At 38.6% G+C, this 18080-nt stretch overlaps 1 protein-coding gene across 1 annotated transcript in view; it reads left to right on the forward strand.

Moving 5' to 3' along the window:
- thsd7ab (thrombospondin, type I, domain containing 7Ab) overlaps positions 1 to 17662 on the forward strand; it is a 188270-nt gene extending 170608 nt beyond the window's left edge. The window contains exons 24-28 of the mRNA XM_084727599.1: positions 1360 to 1452; positions 3961 to 4043; positions 6162 to 6375; positions 9610 to 9697; positions 15620 to 17662. Of these exons, the coding sequence (XP_084583725.1) occupies positions 1360 to 1452; positions 3961 to 4043; positions 6162 to 6375; positions 9610 to 9697; positions 15620 to 15710 (569 nt within the window). The 3' untranslated portion in view covers positions 15711 to 17662. The remainder of the gene's footprint in view (positions 1 to 1359; positions 1453 to 3960; positions 4044 to 6161; positions 6376 to 9609; positions 9698 to 15619) is intronic.
- The last annotated feature ends 418 nt before the right edge of the window (positions 17663 to 18080 follow it).

An 18080-nucleotide genomic window follows, 5' to 3' on the forward strand; every position in this document is an offset into this window, starting at 1 on the left:
CACAGCTCCGACTGCAGCGTCCTCCATCTTGTTTATTTTTTATTGTAACGGTTGTTGTATGTCGCGCAGAAGTGACATTGCTCACTCAGGTTCCTATTGGCAGTGTGAATGCAAACAGAAAAAAAGTCCCTGAAGGTATGTGGTTTTTGCAGAACTCACAAATGGGCTGCTCCTCTTCAAAGAGTCCCCAGAAATGTTTGACACGAAAACACGTAAAGTCACTATGAGTCATCATTTGGGAACCATGAATATCTGTACAAACTTTGATAGCAATCCATCCAGTCAATGTTGAAATATTTTGCTGGGTAACTGGATGAAAACTCTGCTCTGCTGGTGTAGCTAAAAAAAACATAAGGTTACTCCATTAATTTTTATACAGTCTCTAACCAGCAAACTAGACTGGCAGTTACTTTTTCATCCATTAGTGACACTGGGTTCATGATTTTGGAAGAAACCGGCAGTGCCTTACCTGGCGGCTCCACCTCCGCTGTGTGTGACTGTGTGTAACAGGCTCACTGTAACCCATGTTGGTGTTAAAGTGCTGTATGTCCATTGATAACAGTGTGGTTATAATCAATCTTTTTAAAGTCAATAGGCTTGAAAATCAGCTATTTCCTCTCTCAGCCCTTACTGAGGGTTTTAGTTACATTTCAAAAACCTGTGATATTTTTGGGTTAACCTCGACGACTGACATTATATCTGCTTCCAGAGCGGCTCTTCCTCTGAGAAACGTTTCTATAGTAGTAAAACTCCAATCTGCTCATAAAAGATGGTGGGAAGTGCCGAGTGAAGTGAGTGATTCAATGATAACTTGACACATTTGAAAAACGGCCTTGGCTGCACCATGGCAAAAAAAAAGAGAGAGAGGAAATGGGAAAAGTGAACATAAAGGGTGAAGTTGTCTGAGCCGCAGACAAATCGTCCCGTGAAAGCTGCAGATAGAGCTGTGCCATCGACTGGAGCAGTGATACTGTACCCAGGCCTGCAGAGAATAGATCTTTCCATTGTTCAAGGTTAAATTGTTCATTTACGCTCGCCGAATGGGCCGGACTGATGATTGGTTACACAGGACTCCTTTGGGAAATATGGTCATTTACTGCACTGATGGAGATATTGATAAAGCTATAATGGCATTGATAGAAAGTCATTAAGCAAAAGCTCTTACTGAAGATTATAACATTGAACTGGACCCCTCTGTGAAGACACACTGATAGTGATATTATATGACAGCAGCCTATTATACAACCATAACTTAGCAGCTGCTTTATTAATCTGTCACTCATATGATTAATGGTCCTCACTGCAGACTCCCACCGCACAGTCTTTATGGATGTTGATTGTTTTTTATTTTCCTCCTAGGGGGCGAATGTTACGAGTACAAATGGTACAGCAGCGGAAACTCCAGCCGCCCTCTTATCTGGTGTCAGCGCTCAGATGGACTTAATGTCACCGGTAAGGAACTCTGACTCTTACAATGGAGCTTACATTATATTACATTTAAAGGTTTTTGGAAAAGTGGGTCAGTAAGACCCAAGCTTACTTGTTAAGTGTGTGATGAGAACAGTTATGGACCAAGCAATCAAAGCACAAAGGACACAGGCTTAAAGTTCAAAAAAAGATGGGTTTATTTTCCCAAACAAATAGATTTCACAAAGCAAATAACTGAAGGTAACGGAATTAGAGTTATAGAGCCCTTAAAAGAGGTCAGCAAAATATAACTCTACTGAAAAATAAAGCTAACAAAAGCTGGACATCAACTCAATTAACAGACCTAACAGAATGAGACACTGGGGCAAAATATGTACGGGCTGATCAGACCAACTCAAACACACAGGGAAAAACTACATGGACAATAATTAAAACTAACACAAAGAAACCCTAATCCCCCCCATGATGTCAGGGCTCTTGGTTTGGTCCGTGGGACGGCCTTCAGCATAAAGCCATTCTCCATCTTTTGTCTTGTCTTCAGGCAGGAAGTACCAGGTAACTCAAAGAAAAGAGAAATGAATTAATACAAACAAATATCAAAGTGACAAAATGATGCAAACGAAATTTGCACGCTTCATCTAGAAAACAATGTGTTGTCAAAGTGCTAATGAACAGATTTTGAGTGTTGTATGTAATTTAAGTGACTGCAGATCAAAGTAACTGACCATGTGGTAATGGTGTTACAGCCACAGCTATCAGAACAAAAACACACATCATCCTTGTAAACCATACACAAGTCATTCCAACCTGAGGTCAAAATAAATCTGGTGTGTCTCATCACAGGTAATTAACAAGACAGAAAAGAAAAAAAAAAAGAATTTCTGTGACACAAAATTAAGTTTGAATTGACCTTTTCTCTACTGTTTGCCTTATTTTGAAAAATGTTTGCCTCGTTATTGAATTATCTGCTCATTACTTTCTTTATTAATTGGGTTGGTTCATATAAAGTGAAGCTTGCCCATCACAGTTTCCTAAACTCAAGTTAAAATTTTCAAATTGCTTGTTTTTTTCTGAGCAACAATACAAAAACGAGTGATGTCCAACTTGATCAGTCACAGCTGGAGATAATGGGCTCCAGTCACCAATCTCGAAAACCAATTGATGATGCAAAAAAATTTCCCCAATTCTCAGCTCAGTTGGTCTCATTGTCGCATGCTAACTAACCTAAAGGAGCACTTCACCCCCAAAATGAGCTGTATATCAATTACTCACCCTGCGTTGCCTTGAATCGCTGACTTGTTTTCCTTGCATGTCAATGCCTCCATGTGAATGTAGAATTTATCTAAAAATTAAAATGGCTAAACTATAGCAAAACATCTGTTTCAAAACAGCTCAGCTTGTGCAGTATAATCCAAGTCTAGTCATTTGCTCAATTCTTCCAAAAAACTTGCAAATAAAATACATTTTGGCAGAAAGCCCTGAAGTTCAACTACACTTCTGTGGTCAAACACTCCTCTGCATGGAGCTGAGAGCAGTAACTGTGTGTGTGGTGTAGTTCCACTTACCACTTTGTTCACTGGCCACAAGCTGTGCAGTCACACAACATTAATAGTGAAGTTTATGCTTTCACCTAATGGAGATCCCAATACACCAACCTGTATTGGCCAATATGGCTCATAGATGATCGACAATTTGGATCTGTAGCAAAAAAATTGCTATCAGGGCATCCCGATATTCAGTTTTGTATCAACTAGAACTATTCACACACGAGAGGCTGGAACTTGTGATTCTTCATAATTTTTTTCTTCAAAAATACTCAACATTGTTGCACATTAATTTTCTGTTCGTTGATAAATTATTTGGCTAATTGTTTCAACTCTAAAAAGTATTTAAAGAAAAGAGATGAAGAAAATCAGTTTTGTGTTGCTCAGGCTTCGTTCTGCTGACATGTGAATGGTGTCGACGGGTTTCAAGCAGACCGTGGCTTAAATGTTTCTGAATGATAAGTCGTGTAACTGAATCTATTGTGAAAGTGAGAAGCTGAGATGGAGCAGCTGCTCTAAAGCTCAACAGTAAGTCTACATCAGTGAGTGGCATTTTTTTGTAGGAGGTAAAATCTACAAGAAATGTGTCAGAAATATAACACAGTGTTCTAAAAAAAATACAGGGACTTATTTCTATAAGAAGCGAAGGTGGTGGGCGATGGCAGCCTGTACAGCTATTCATCCCTGTATAACACATGGTTGCTCACCTCAAATAGTTTCAAAAATAAACTTGGCATCATCAGCAGTATTGACTTTATACATGCATTTTTTTTCATTTAAAAATATATGAATGCACAGGCTGTAAAAAAAAAAAAACCCACTGATAAGCTTTTTTAATATGAATTTGTCAGTTTTGTTTCTTGAGGCTCTTGTGCTCAGCATCAGAGAACAGTGGCTCTACCACAACACACCGATCATGTTGACGTTCATTGTATTCCTTTAAAAACAACATGTACTCTGTGTGATTCTATTGTCTTTCTACCCGCAGGAGGTTGTCCTGCCATGAACCCTCCAGTGGACAACAGCTCCTGTGACCCTCCCTGTCTCATGCCAAAGTCTTTCTGCAGCGAGGTGAGCAGCTCTTTGTTCTCATATCACCAATTCAACTGTAAATAAAGGGAATGAAAAGAAAATCTCATAGAGAAATATTTGGTTTACAGGCAAAGATGCACAAACAATAACGGGGTAAACAGAATAAAAACAATAAAGAGACGTAAACCTGAGAGCACACGTTTTCTGGATGAATGGCAGTGTCTGTGCTCAGTGTGACACACTGCTGCCAGAATTGAATTTGAATGCAGCAGGGAATGAAATGATGGCAGCATGAAGATGTAAAACCTATTTTCCTGTAGTGTCACTCAACTGTGCTGCATCGAAAATCAGGAAAATGAGTTTAACATCCATCAGATACAGCAGCTGGTGAATCTCAAAGTTCATCCATTTTAATAGCTTATATTGTTTTAGCAATAAAGGCTGGTTATCAGCTGTGTTGGTTGGCAGGGCCAGTGGACTTACTAACCACAGAATAAGCAGGTCAGAATGATCCGATGAGAAGCTGACTTAAGACCTGAGGTCACTGCTTCAATCCAGCATCATAGAGTTAAAACTAATACAGTCTACAACAACTATCCTAAGTTAACCTCTTCCACGCCACCCGTCGCTAGCATACTCACATTTTTGTCCTTTTTTTGGAGCTCTTAGAGGGAGAGGGAGATTGTTGCTGCAATTTTTGGGTTGAATAGATTTGATGCACCACTCAAGAATTTATATAAATGGTCAAAAATCCCTCCAGAATACCCCACTAAGACGCCAAGACCTTGAGGAACATCACAGAAAACTTCATGCTGTGATTTGGCTTTAAAAAAAATTGACATTTGTCGATTCCTAATTTGCATTTTTCAGCGATTGGATGGTGAGCACTTCAGGAAATTGCTCAGAAACCCCCTTATTGTCAGTATACTCAGGAAGCCATCAAGCATTTGAATCCTCCAGGTCTCTAATTGGTGGTTGTGAGGTTTCATGAGGCTGTTATTACCCGAGAGATAGGATAGGTCATTTTATACAGTGAGGTCAAGTTTCAAAAAATGGTCTCACTACAATGAAATACTACTACTATTAGACTAACATCATCACACATGAATGCAATTGGGCTCTTTGAATCCACACTGGTCCCGCTTTCCAGTTATACCCAATTTATGATATTCCAGTACTGTTCAGGGACCCCAATATGCAAAAATATTCAAATACACTAGTTTTAGAATAGGCAAAAAATAACACTGCATGAAAAAAACTGCATGGGATTAGCATAAAGTTGGCATGTCTGTAAAGACGAGACAGTTGGATCCCCATAAAACAAATTTCCATTCAGATATATTTGAAAATTGCCATGCCAGTTTTTCAGTTTTCCTCAAAATTTAGCCTGAATTTACAGCGTTCTTCAGCCAACTTCCCTACGCACTGGCATGACATGATCCCAAAGGATCCCTTAGCTTTTCAAGTTTCACACGATACTAATATCTTCCCTCTAGATTTTATAGCCTCTAAAGTAGAGTAATGTCAGCTGAGGACGAGGGCATCCCCACAGAGTTGTTAAAGAGACATCCATACCAAGAACTAAAACTATAACGATAAATTTATCGTTTTAAAAATTGTTCTAATGCGAGTGGATGGCAGAGTCCCCACCACAACTATAAAGTTCCAGTCCAGACTCCATCATCCACTTGAGTTAGTACGATTTTATAACAATAAATTTATAGTTGTAGTTACCAGTCTCTGTGTGGATGGCCTGTAAATCCTACCTTTTAAGAAGGTTAGGATGTTCACTTTTTGTTGAAACTGTTTTTGAGAGGTGTTGATTCAGCTTCATCCACCCAACTGATATCAGTGGGATAAACAACAGAAACAGCTCTCTGTTTAATGAACACAGCTCATAAACTGCTGTGATTTTTTTTTTTTTCTGGAAGCTGATGCTTTTATCCAGATTGAATGAATGAGGTAGAGTCAACACACATGGCTGCTGAGGACATGCAGGGTTTGAACTTGTGAGCAGTAACAGGTCAGTGAGCTCCACTATACAAACATCCAGGGACTTCTCCATTAGTTCACTTCCATGCTGACATGGCCCAACACTCCCTTGATGTGTTGTACCTGTGGCTCAAACCAAACATGATTCTGCGCTGCCCCCTGCAGGCTGGTATCTGCATGTGTGAGGAGGGATTCACAGAGGTGCTGTCGCCCACTGGGCAGCTGGACCAGTGCGCCCCCATCCCCATCCTGGAGATCCCCACTGCAGGGGACAAGAAAGGGGATGTGAAGACCAGTCGTGCCATTAACCCCACCCTGCCCACCACCATCCTGCCCGGACGCACAGGACGAACCTGGTACCTGCAGCCCTACGGACCAGGTCAGACCACCTGACACGTTTTACAATAACTTTAGACCCACCAAACCAAACGACCTCTTCTTTCTGCAGCACTCACAGAAATTAGAAATATACAAAATCCAGGAGATGCAGTGTTTTGCTACTGTCATGTGAAAACCATTTAATCTCTCAACTGTCATGTTTCGGGAAACTAACCCTGCCTAAATGTACTCGTCAGGAGCTCCTATTTTCCAGTTGTCAAGTCATAATTACAAAAACCACCACATAAAAAACGCTCCTGAGTCAGAAATGTGGAGGAAATCAGACAGATTCAGATGTGGTTGGTTTATATTTTGGGAAACGTTACAAATATATGACAGTATAATTAATCTCTTCCAACAACAAAAAAGTAGAAATGGAACACATCCAGCCAATGATGACTGTAAACAGAGCCTGTATTTACCGCAAATGTGCAATTACTTGTAGACAATTAGTCATCCTGCCAAGATAAGGGTCAGTAAATCATTTCACACCGCTTCCAAAGCTCACACTTGAAAGGATGACCTGAAGGCCTGTTTATCCAACTGAACGTTTTTAAGTCAGGAACTTGTATTTAAAATATTTTCACTTGGACTACTTAGCGCTCACTGTGGTGTTTAAATTCATCTGAAGGGAAAAGGTTTTACAGTCTAACGTTTGGCCAATTTTCTCAACCTGCAGAGCAGCATATAATCCTTGAGGTGAAGTTAAGAGGTTTTCACATGACAGCAGCTGAGTGTACTTTACTCTCAGTTTGTGTTTGGAAGATTTAGTGTTGACAGGGTCTAATTAACATTAGGTTTTACACGTTTGTACTCGTAGCCGCGCATGAAATAAAACCTGACACATTAAAAACAAAGATGCATCGTACATGTTTTCAGTCTGTTCCCACCCTGCTCCCTAATCTGAACTGCTGGTACATTAACATTTGAGAACTGCATCTGCACGGAGCAACAGAAACATTTAGGATGCAAGAGTGCAGAACAGATTGAGTTAACGTCTGTCAGGAGCAGACACTTCATCACATACAGTAACCCTTGTATCGTTTATCTTTCAAATGTTTGCTTGTTTCTGCAGAGCACCTCCCGCTGCTAGTCATTTCAGTCAGGTCTAGAAACATGTTTTTGCCTTTTGAGAAAGATAAAGGTGTGACTTATAATACAGCCTGCAATTTATAGTGTTGTTTCAATTATGTATGAATCAGATACCAAGAAAATAATCACAGGTTCCTACTGACACTTAACTTCAGACACAATGGAAGAAAACAAGACTGTGGGGAACAAAGTAACAACTGGAAGTTTTAGAGGAAAGGACAAAGTATATTTGTAAATATTTGTAGGCCTGGCTGATATGTTTTTTTCATGACTTACTGACATTTCACCAAAACATACAGTATGTGACAACATCTGTTTAAAAAAAACTGTATGTCTGACATTGTGTAGCCTTCAATGCTCTGTGTCTACATATATACACAAGTCTTGCTGGTTTTAAATACTTAAAATACTTTATATACTTTAAATACTTCCATAGATATTTGCTGGAAGACCAGCTGACTAGATTTGTCACGAGTCAATTAATTTTTTTTTTTTTTTTTTGCTGCACCTTTATCATGGGAACAGAGCCCAATATGCTCCTAAATACGGGCAGGAGTATTTTCATTTTTACTACTCCTGTAACGTTGTTCTCACCGCTGACAGTTGCCATCTTTCTCAGCTGCTTGTTCCACCTGTAGAGACTGACCTCTGGTGATGCCTGCTGCGCACTACAATACATCACCCCAATACAGCATCTCTGTATCAGTTTAATAGAAAGAGAAGTCTGTGTGTTTTTGTGTGTATTGAAAATCACACCTACAGGATTTATAAATGTCCTGCTATAACGTAAATACTGAGCATTGTGACTACTGAGAAACAAAACTGATGTAATAACACTGATGTTCTGAGGAACATCTAAAGTATATCAGTTATGATATATGGTGATAAAGTTTATGTACTTTAGATTGACTGCAGTTTAGTTTTTTATAGTAATGAATGAAGTGAAACAAAAATGAATGGTTTTGCATGGCAGATATTAAATATGGTTCTTTAACCTGGAGTCCATTTGGCAAAAACTGCTGTCGAGATATACTGTGGTTGTTATAGAAAGGAATACAATCAAGTCTTATTGAGGTCAGTAACAGTGGTAGGAGAAGTACTCAGATCGTTTTACAAAAGTAAAAGTATTGATACCACAGTGTGGAAATACACTGTTACAAGTAAAAGTCCAGCAGCAGTACAAAAGTATGAGCATTAAAATACACTTAAAGCTACAACAAGTAGTTTTTAACTGGTCATGAAACTCAATTTACTCCTGATGCCTCTACATGACCTACGTAAATTAACAAGAGCATCTGCAAGAAGATTGGCTGTTTCTGCATAGTTGTTCTTAATGTCTGCCACCAGGTTCGGTTCTCCTTGAAATCGGATGAAACGAGCTGATGTTCACATTTTTTCAGGCAAATGTGAACTGAAAAGGGCTGGATTCAGCCAACAGCAGTTGAATAGACCCGTTATGTACTGCCAAGTGGATTCATCTATAAAAATACATCACCATTTATTAGTTGATTAGAAAGGAAAAGCATAGACTGGAGCGCGCTGATTGATTCGCAAATGAGTCGATGTCATTTGGAAGTTTGCCGTCCTCAAACTGAGGATTCATGACTCAGCTGTATATTCCCTGTAGAGACATGGAGGCCCCTGTTTCGTTTCACCTTGTATAATTTGTACTAACAATCTGAATCTGCAAAGTAACTAAAGCCGTCAAAATAAATATAGTGGAGTGAAAAGCACAATTTTTGCCTCTGAGATGTAGTGGAGTAGAAGTAGCATAAAAAATGGGAATACAGTACTTGAGTAAATGTACTAAGTTAAATCCTATCCCAAGTAAATACTAGGTGTTTCTCCTTTCCTCTAAAATGTTCTCCCTTGTTCCCCAATAGTCTTGTCTTCCTGCACTGTCTTATGTTTTTGTACCAGTAGGAGTAGGAGAAATATTTTGTTGGTATCCGATTCATACAATGAAATCACACTCTTAAGTTGCCAGCTGTATTATTATTAAGTGTTACTGAAAAAAGAAGCAGCAATGTGTTAAAAGTTTTCTGAAGCTTCCACAGATTGAGTTGTTGCAGCTTTTACTGGCTGTTGGTGGTGTGCTGAAGTGTACACAGACAGACAAACTGACGAGCCTCCTCCTCCACAGATGGGAAGCTGAAGATGTGGGTGTATGGTGTAGCAGCCGGAGCCTTTGTGCTCCTCATATTCATAGTGTCTATGATATACCTAGCTTGGTGAGTTGACGAGTTTAATTCCCCCTATTTATCATCACCCTCATTCATCAAACCAAGCCCTCATTTTTCTTTCCCACTTTGAATTAAAAGCCTCCCCCTCCCCGTTGTCCAGCCACCCTCACATCACCGTTTTTTGTTTGTCTTTTTTTCATTCCCTTTTTGCTTCCCTCATGCCGTCCTCTTGCGAGAGCAGCAGCTACTGTGCCAAGGTGCATCGCTCTCTTAAGGCCCAAGAGTCTGACGCCAATGGGACGGCGGTCTGGATGGGCCAAAATGCACACGAGATGATTTACACCTGTCCCGATTGCCAAGAGCTGGCTCAAACCAGCAGCAGCTAATGAGGATGTGGAGGGTTCACCCCCCGCCCCCAAACACACCCTCCAGTACCTAACTAAGTACCTGCAGTCCTTGACCTTTCCCCGTGACCTCTCTCAGAAGTGTCACATGTCCTGCCTGACTAGCTGAGTGAAAGTGCAGGTGAGGACAAACTGTCCAGGAATAGTTTTTTGTAGCCCTTGTAGATTTTTGTAGTATTTAGACCACATAGATGGTGTGTAGCTGTTGATTTTACTGCTGGTTAGATAGAAGATCTTTGACTCCTGTTTATACCGACGTTTAAAAGTGACCCACATCTGATTGAGTTCATACCAGAACTCTTTGATTTATGTTTAAAACCAGTCACACATACATAAACCACTGTTGTAGAAGAAATCCCACACAAGCCAAATTATTATCATAACATGGAGGAATAATTACTTTCTGCAGTATATTTACAGGTGTGTAACAATACTGTTGAGTACTGGTGGAGGAGATCTTTTACTTAAAGGAACAGTAAATATACTTATTTGCTCTTTGCAGAGAATAAGAGCAGCAGGTTGATATAAATATACAGAGAGATACATTAAATATGAATTTGTTGCCAGCAGACTTTAGCTTAGCATGAAGGCTAAATGCAGGAAATAGCTAGCCTGACTCTGTTTAAAAATACAACTGTAACCATCTCCAAAGTTCACTAATTAACACATTATATCCAGTCTCTCCAACGTCTAATTCAGAGTGCAGACATGAGAGTCATATCAATATTCTCTCTCAGTGTATTTGCAAAAATGTGTAACTATGTGGAACCTTTAAGCCTGTGAACACCGACACAGGTGTTCTCAGTTAATCTGGCTGATTAGATCACTTCTCAGGACTGTGTGTCTGTACAGACTCTAATTGATTGACATCTTACGCTATACACCTTTATCATTATTATTGGTAAACTGAGATTTGTGAGGTAATAAATTCACATCAAAGATCTGAACCACCTTCGACCTGAGCGAAGGTCTGATCAGCCAGAATAAGTAAAAACACCTGTGTGTCTGTGTTCAGAGGCTTTAAATTAAAAACAGAAATACACAAAGATAAAATACTCCATTACAAAAGCAGAGGAAGGAAAGGAACGTTTTAACTTCAGTAGAACAAAATGTACTTTGCATTTAAATTGTAAAATTATTCCTTACACACTATATTACTATGAATAAATGATTTTATTGTTATCACATTAATATGCCTTAAAAGTTAGCAATATGTTCATGTTTTAACTAATTGAGTTGGATATTTTTAATTAGTTTATGCAGGTAGTTAAAGTTTACAAACTGAGCTTATGCTTTTTCATAAAAATCTGAATCTGCAAAGTAGCTGTTAACCATAAATGTCAGATTAATACAATGGAGTTAAAGTAAAATAAGAGAGTATAATATTTCCCTCAGTTGTGGACTTTAAATATGAAATATCATAAAATGGAGAGAAAGCCAAGTACAAGTACAGCACAGTAAATGCAAATGACTTGGTTATTTTCCTCCACTACTGATTGAAATGCATCTGTAGAGAATCAGAGTACCAAAAACTGAAAATGACCAAACTTCCTCATTTAAATAATAACTTTAGACTCTATTGAATTTAGGTAAAGTTCTTTTACCGCTGCTTTTTGCTGAGATAAAACCAAACACTCATGAAGTTTGTCACTTTTGTTAAACAGAAAAACACATTAGGAATTTTCCTAAATGAGAGCCGTCAGTATTGTTTTGGTCATTTTGGCACTAGTGTCATTGAATGTTAAGGTTAAGAGAGTTAAGAGTTTGCGTGATGATAAACAGAAAAATCTGATCTATATATTTAGATAAGAGACATGTAGCTTGCTCATAAATGTTGTATTGTTAGACGGTTAGATATAATAAGGTACAGCTTCTGTTCTGTGGCTGTATAAACACATTGGTACATTGGTCCAGCTGGGAAATAACTAATTTACATCATATTTACAGTGTGTCCACACATGAATGTGGCCTTAAAATAACCATTATATATTAATATGTATCTTATATGTGTCTCATTGGGTCCCTTTTTAAGCAGAAGGTATAAACAGAATATATTAGCATATTAGCATACATTAGCATCCTGCTCTGTGACTTTGTCATCAGGAGCATCAGCCTGTGGAAATTTAAGTCAATCACATTGTGTATTCAGAGTAGGATGTGATGACACAGTGTCTGTCCAAACATAATTATTTGCATTTACACTGCGTCATTGCATGCGCATGGGTCTGTCAGTGTGTTTGTGTAGCGGAGTCGACTTTCCACTGGTTAATATAGATTTGTTGAAGCTGTAGTAGAAAGCACAGATCTCCTAACACTACAGCTGCACACTGATAGAGATGTTGAGATAAAGCAGACTTGAATATTACTGCAGGGACTCGTTTCTGTACCACAAATCAAATCTAAATCCACAGACTCTGAAGTCTCCTCAACCGATTCCCTCCAGCATGGTGCCATGCTGCCCTCTTGTGGCCGGTAGAGGAAGTAGGGCAACGCGTTTCCCTTTATTTCCCTCCCATTTCATCTCCTGCCAGATCGAGAGCTCATTTTCCTTTTTACACATTAAACATATTGATGTTATTTCTCAGTATTCAGCGTTGAACAAACACAGTGAGCTGGATCTATACTCGTATCGCTGTAGGAAGACTCAGAGCTGAAATTATTAGTCGATCAACTTTAATCAGCAACTGTTTTTAATGACTAGTCATTTTTCAAGCAAAGCTGATAAACATTTGCTGGTTCTAGCTTCTCAAATGTGAGGACTTGCTGCTTGTCTTTGACTTTTATGATATTAATTTGGTTCAGTTTGATTTTATTTGTATAGCATCAAATCATAAAGTTGTCTCGAGGCCCTTTTCATACCCTTTATAAACTCTAAATCTGAGTATTTGGGAGTTTGGGACTGTTGTTTGGCCAAAACAAGCTGTGCAGCATGTGTGCAGGATGTGGCTTTCAGCTCTGGAAAATCGGGATGGCATTTTTGACTTTTTTTAAGCGAAATTTTGTGGACAAAGCAGTTAATTGATATTGAAAGCAATCGTTAGTTCCAGTCGGTATTTGTGAACATGAATCTCCAAAGCCACAGAGAAAAGAAGCTGCATGATTTTTGTGGCAGCAGAAAATGTGTTTCTGTTTGTCTGAAAGTTTGCTGATGTTTTGAGTTTGCTCGGTAGTGATTTTGTCAGCTTTTCATCACAGAATCTGTTCAGAGAAAAGTCCCCTGGGTGCTCCTCTGATTGTCTTTTCCAACTTTCCAGAATTTTCTTTTTGAAGCATCTCAATACTCCAGAGATCATTACATCACTTCTCTCTGTACTCTGGCTTTGGGCGAAAGTTTGGAGAAAAGTTTTTTTTATGTTCACAACTATTAATTGGACTGACCTGCGCTGAAAAGTAGCTGAAACTGTAGATACAACATCGGAATAATTGAAATTTGATTAATCAAAAGAGAGCACAACTAAACATTAGCTTTACTGTCTTTCACAGCCGTTCTCTAGAGGATATAAAATACTATATTTCTGACTCATCTTCCATTAAACACCCCCTTACTTTGAGACAAAATATTTAAGGCAGTGCTGACAGCTCAGAGAAGAACAAAGGTAGGATCAGGTCGTCTTCCCCTAAAGGTGCTTTTTTCCTCCCTGGAGTCTTAGGAGCAAATGTCTGACGTGTGCACAGAGTCTGCATGCAAATTAACTCGCTAATAACTTTTAATGCTTTTAGATCCAGACGTATTTGTCATTTTCACCTGAAAACACACTGTGTTTGTCTGAAACCTGTTATGGTTAATATAGATTAGTCTAGAAAGTCTCACTGTATCTGTAGTTTTTAAATAGTTTACAACAGTTAATAGAAAAACAGCCATTTTCTAACTAGTATCAAATTATTTTAGCTCTCAAACAGTCTCTCAAAAAGTCAGCTGGCTGTCATGCAAGTATTTTTAAAGAATAAGGCTGGTGATATTCTGTATTTTTTTTTTCTGTCAACACATTTCTGAAGAAGACCAAGAATGTTATCATCCTGCTAACAAATCCTGATGTATGTTGTTGCTCTTACACATCAGTAAACTAGAAGGCTAAATGAATCTGCCCAAAAAATTTATCTCACCAGAGCACTAAATGTGTATTGATTCACAGATGAAAATAGGCCCCAACAAATACACTGTTAGCTCTTTAGAGTAGAGTTCACTGAAAACTACAATACCCAGCTGCTCTAGACTACGACTTCTTTAAAAAGTTTACACGTCTTCATTAGGCATGAGTGGCCTGTAGTCTCAGACAGGCTGAGGAAGCTACAAAGTACTGAGAAACAGACATTGTTGGTTTTAACGAGATTTGTTGACAAGAAAAAATAAGAATTTATTAACAGGAACAGGAATCTCCACAACTTTTCACTGGGATAGTCGTGAATCTGATCTCAAGTTTAACTGCGTTTATGAGAGTCTAGAATGGAAAAATATCTCAGAAAGTCAATTTATCATTTTATCTATTTGTATTTTATAATCTAACAACGAAAAAAAAAAGAATTGGAAACCAATTACTTACTTATTTTTCACAAAACTTTAATCAGGGATGCATGTTATTGTATTTTTTCCCATATCTGATATTTTCCAGAAAGTGGAAAGTGATTTTCTTTCAGTGAAAAACGGCAATAGCTAGCATTAACCACACAGTTTCCTTGAATGAATTGCAGATTTCTCTGGTGTTGAACATTGTTGGAAACATTTAGAATAATGTAAGCACACAGCTCAGCAAAATATATAACACAAGCCTGACGCTTTTAGACATTTTAAGGTGGAAATGTTACATATTATAGTTTTAATTTCCCATCTTTAGAGCTGTCACCCCAATCATTATGATGGATTTGTAAAGAAAGAGGAGAAACAGGCGCCATCAGAGGAACTTAACTGTCAGTGGTAGTTATGTTATTTTGCCCAGTGAATATGTAAGTTTTGAAAAGCATTGTATTTTTTATGTCTGCATCTACCAGTGAGCCATCATGATAAGAGCAGGCACAATAAAAATGTTACTTCCACTACAGGAGAGACTGAATGTTCTCTGCAATTAGGTGGAAAAAATATGTGCACACAGTGAAAAACTCTTACAGTGGAAACTATAATCAATGATTATTATATATACACTTACTATAGTTTCACTGCTGCATCTCATGGGCTTGTTTTTTTTTTTGGCAGTTTGTCATAAGCTCGGAGGAGACTACGTTTCTCACTGAAAGAAAATCACTTTCTTTCCTGCCATGATTTCACTGTGCACACAGCTGCAGCCTCAGGTAGCAAGCGTGGTCATCAGTGGTGGTTATGTTGTTTTGTTATTGTGCTTCTCTATTAAAAACTAAATCTAAATCTACTTCCTTAAGTAAGTCATCATGTGCTATTGTAACCCGTCTCACCTGATTTAGAAATAACCCCCTTCATCCCCTTTTTTTTTATAATTTCACCCATGTTTACCTGAAACAGACAGTGTCATGGTAAGTGTGGTAGTTTATACTGCTGTTAGCTTTTTGGGATTTATTCCAAGTGCCACTCTGACTCTGTTTTGATCTTCCCACACAGCAAAAAGCCAAAGAGACCTCAGAGACAGAGGCAACAAAACAACCGACTAAAACCTCTGACTCTCGCCTACGACGGGGACACGGACATGTAGTCCTCGGGGAGACGCTTCATCGAGCCACTTCACCTGTCATAGAGACCCACTTCATCACAGCCATTACAGTGAGGGACATGGATGTTTGCAGCGTGAATGGACACGTCACAGAGTGGAGAAATTACAGAAAATCCTCTTAGCGGAGACACTGGTGGGGTTTAACCATTTCAAGTAGAGCTCCATTCACTCCCCCTTTTGTTTTTTAAAGTATTTTCTCTTGCTAGAGCCTTCGTGACCTCCACCGTGTTCAATGAAATGCCTTTTTTTGCCCCCCCCTCCTCCCCACACATCCACATTTCTGTAAAGAAAAGACTCATAACAGATGCAGGAAAAAAAAAAGCTGGGTGCAGAAGACAGACCCAGCTCTCCTGCTGTCTCTGAACGTGGCAGCACAAGCTCCAACTCTTCCCCCGCGCTTTTCTGCTTGTCCCTAAAAATGCTGAGTAGCTGGAGGCTTAGGATGCTCTGACGGTTCGTACGTTGCCAAAAGTCACCGCAGGGAAGAGGAGGAGGGAGAGGAAAATCTCCATAAAAAGGTTTGGATTCCTTTTTCTCAATCCTCAACTGGGTTTTGACTCAAATCTCTTTTACAGTCTTGAACAAAAGGGAGGCATTTCTTCTCTTCTTTTTATTTTTTTTTTTTTGCTCGATTTAGAGGCACACAGGCCTGTGTTTGTGGGATAAACTGATCTGTACGATGCTGATGGAGGAGTAGCCTGCAATCAGTTCATGGAAACTACTGCCTGCCTGCCTCCACCCTTTCTTTGTTTCAGGCTCTACATTGCACTATATTAGTGCAGCATGATATGCACATGTGACTTCTACCTTCTATTGCCATAAAACACTGCCTCTTCCACAGACAGAACCATAAAGCAGAGGAACAGCTTCCATAAAGTCAAGGCGAGAACATTCACGGGAAAACGACGGCAACAGGAAAAGATGTTTAGATGTGTCACATTCTACAAAAACGGTGTGAATCTCAAGTAAATATATGTATAGATTTTATTTCTCACGACTGATTTTTTGGTTGTAGTCAAGTACCTTTTGTGGTTTGTAGATTTCGTCTGGTGTTATCACTTTATTTCTGCCCAGATGCAATTCAACATTTAACTCTGATATCAGCAGGGGACTTGTTTTAATGAATCACCTGCTTTAAAGTTCTTTTTAAGCATTAGTAATTCAGATTCAATTCAGATTCTTTACCTTTTTTTACCTACAGTAGCACATTGTGGAAAAGCTGACATAAAGAAAAAGAAAGACCACTAAATTTAAACCACTCATGTCACGCAAATGTCATTTCTGCCTTACTGACGATAACTAAATACTAACAGTCCTGTAACACGGTTTTTAATACTTGAAAGGGCCATACAGCGCACATTATACACTACATGTAGACATAAAGAAGACGACATTTCCTTTTCTTTTGAGGTCACGTAGCAAAGTATACGTCAGAGTTTTTAAAACTTTCTCATGTAGTAATCCGTATCATAGCTGCTCTATTGTTTCTCACTCACTCTACATGAGGTGAAATATAGTTAAAAAGAAAACAGTCTGTACAAACAACAATTATACAACATGTTAATAATAAGAGAACACGCTTCTGCTGAGTTCAACGTCAAAGCAAACTGGTGTGGAGAATGTTTACTTTTTTTGTTGTGGGATTTGTAAATAACAGCGATTTTTTTATTTTTTTGGAGAAAAAAAAATATCAAAGTATGTGTACATTTATTTTGTATTGCACAGAAAATGTTTAGTTTGAATATTGCAAAGTGGGTGTGTGATATTGCTGATTGTTGTTCTCATGATGCAAGTTGTATGTTGTGAAAAAAAAAGGAGAGAAAAAAAGAAGCAGAAAAAGGCGTAAAGGCTCAGCCGTTTTGTACAGGTTGTTTATATGTATGGGAAGAATTACTGAAAATAAATAAGGACACGGTTGTAAACACACGAAGGAAGTTGCTGAGCCGTTTTTGTAATTTTGTTCACAAGAGAGCAGAATCCCTTAATAAATTAATAAATAAGGGATTAATAAATTAAGGGATTCTGGCAGTGGCATTAAAGGATAAGCCTGGTGTTTCCTTATGTATTTTCTTTATTGTCAGCAAATCCCATGAAAAGACCAAAACCAACGACGTGTTAGTTTGTTTCTCAGTTGCAGACCGACTGATACTGGAGAGTTTAGGCTCATACTATCAAACAATACGTTGTTATCTTTTTTTTTTTTTTTTTACTCTCAAATATTTTTTAACCATAACATACCATAAAGAGTCTCAATTCAATTTTCTTTTCTGTTTTTTTTCAAGAATTGTGACCGGCAGGACACTTTACAACTTGTAGTTACTCTCTTTTGGACAGACTATCTAAAGGTGACCC

This window comes from Lutjanus erythropterus, chromosome 9, assembly GCF_056507025.1.
Source record: "Lutjanus erythropterus isolate fLutEry1 chromosome 9, fLutEry1.hap2, whole genome shotgun sequence".
Classification (NCBI taxonomy): Eukaryota; Metazoa; Chordata; class Actinopteri; order Lutjaniformes; family Lutjanidae; genus Lutjanus; species Lutjanus erythropterus.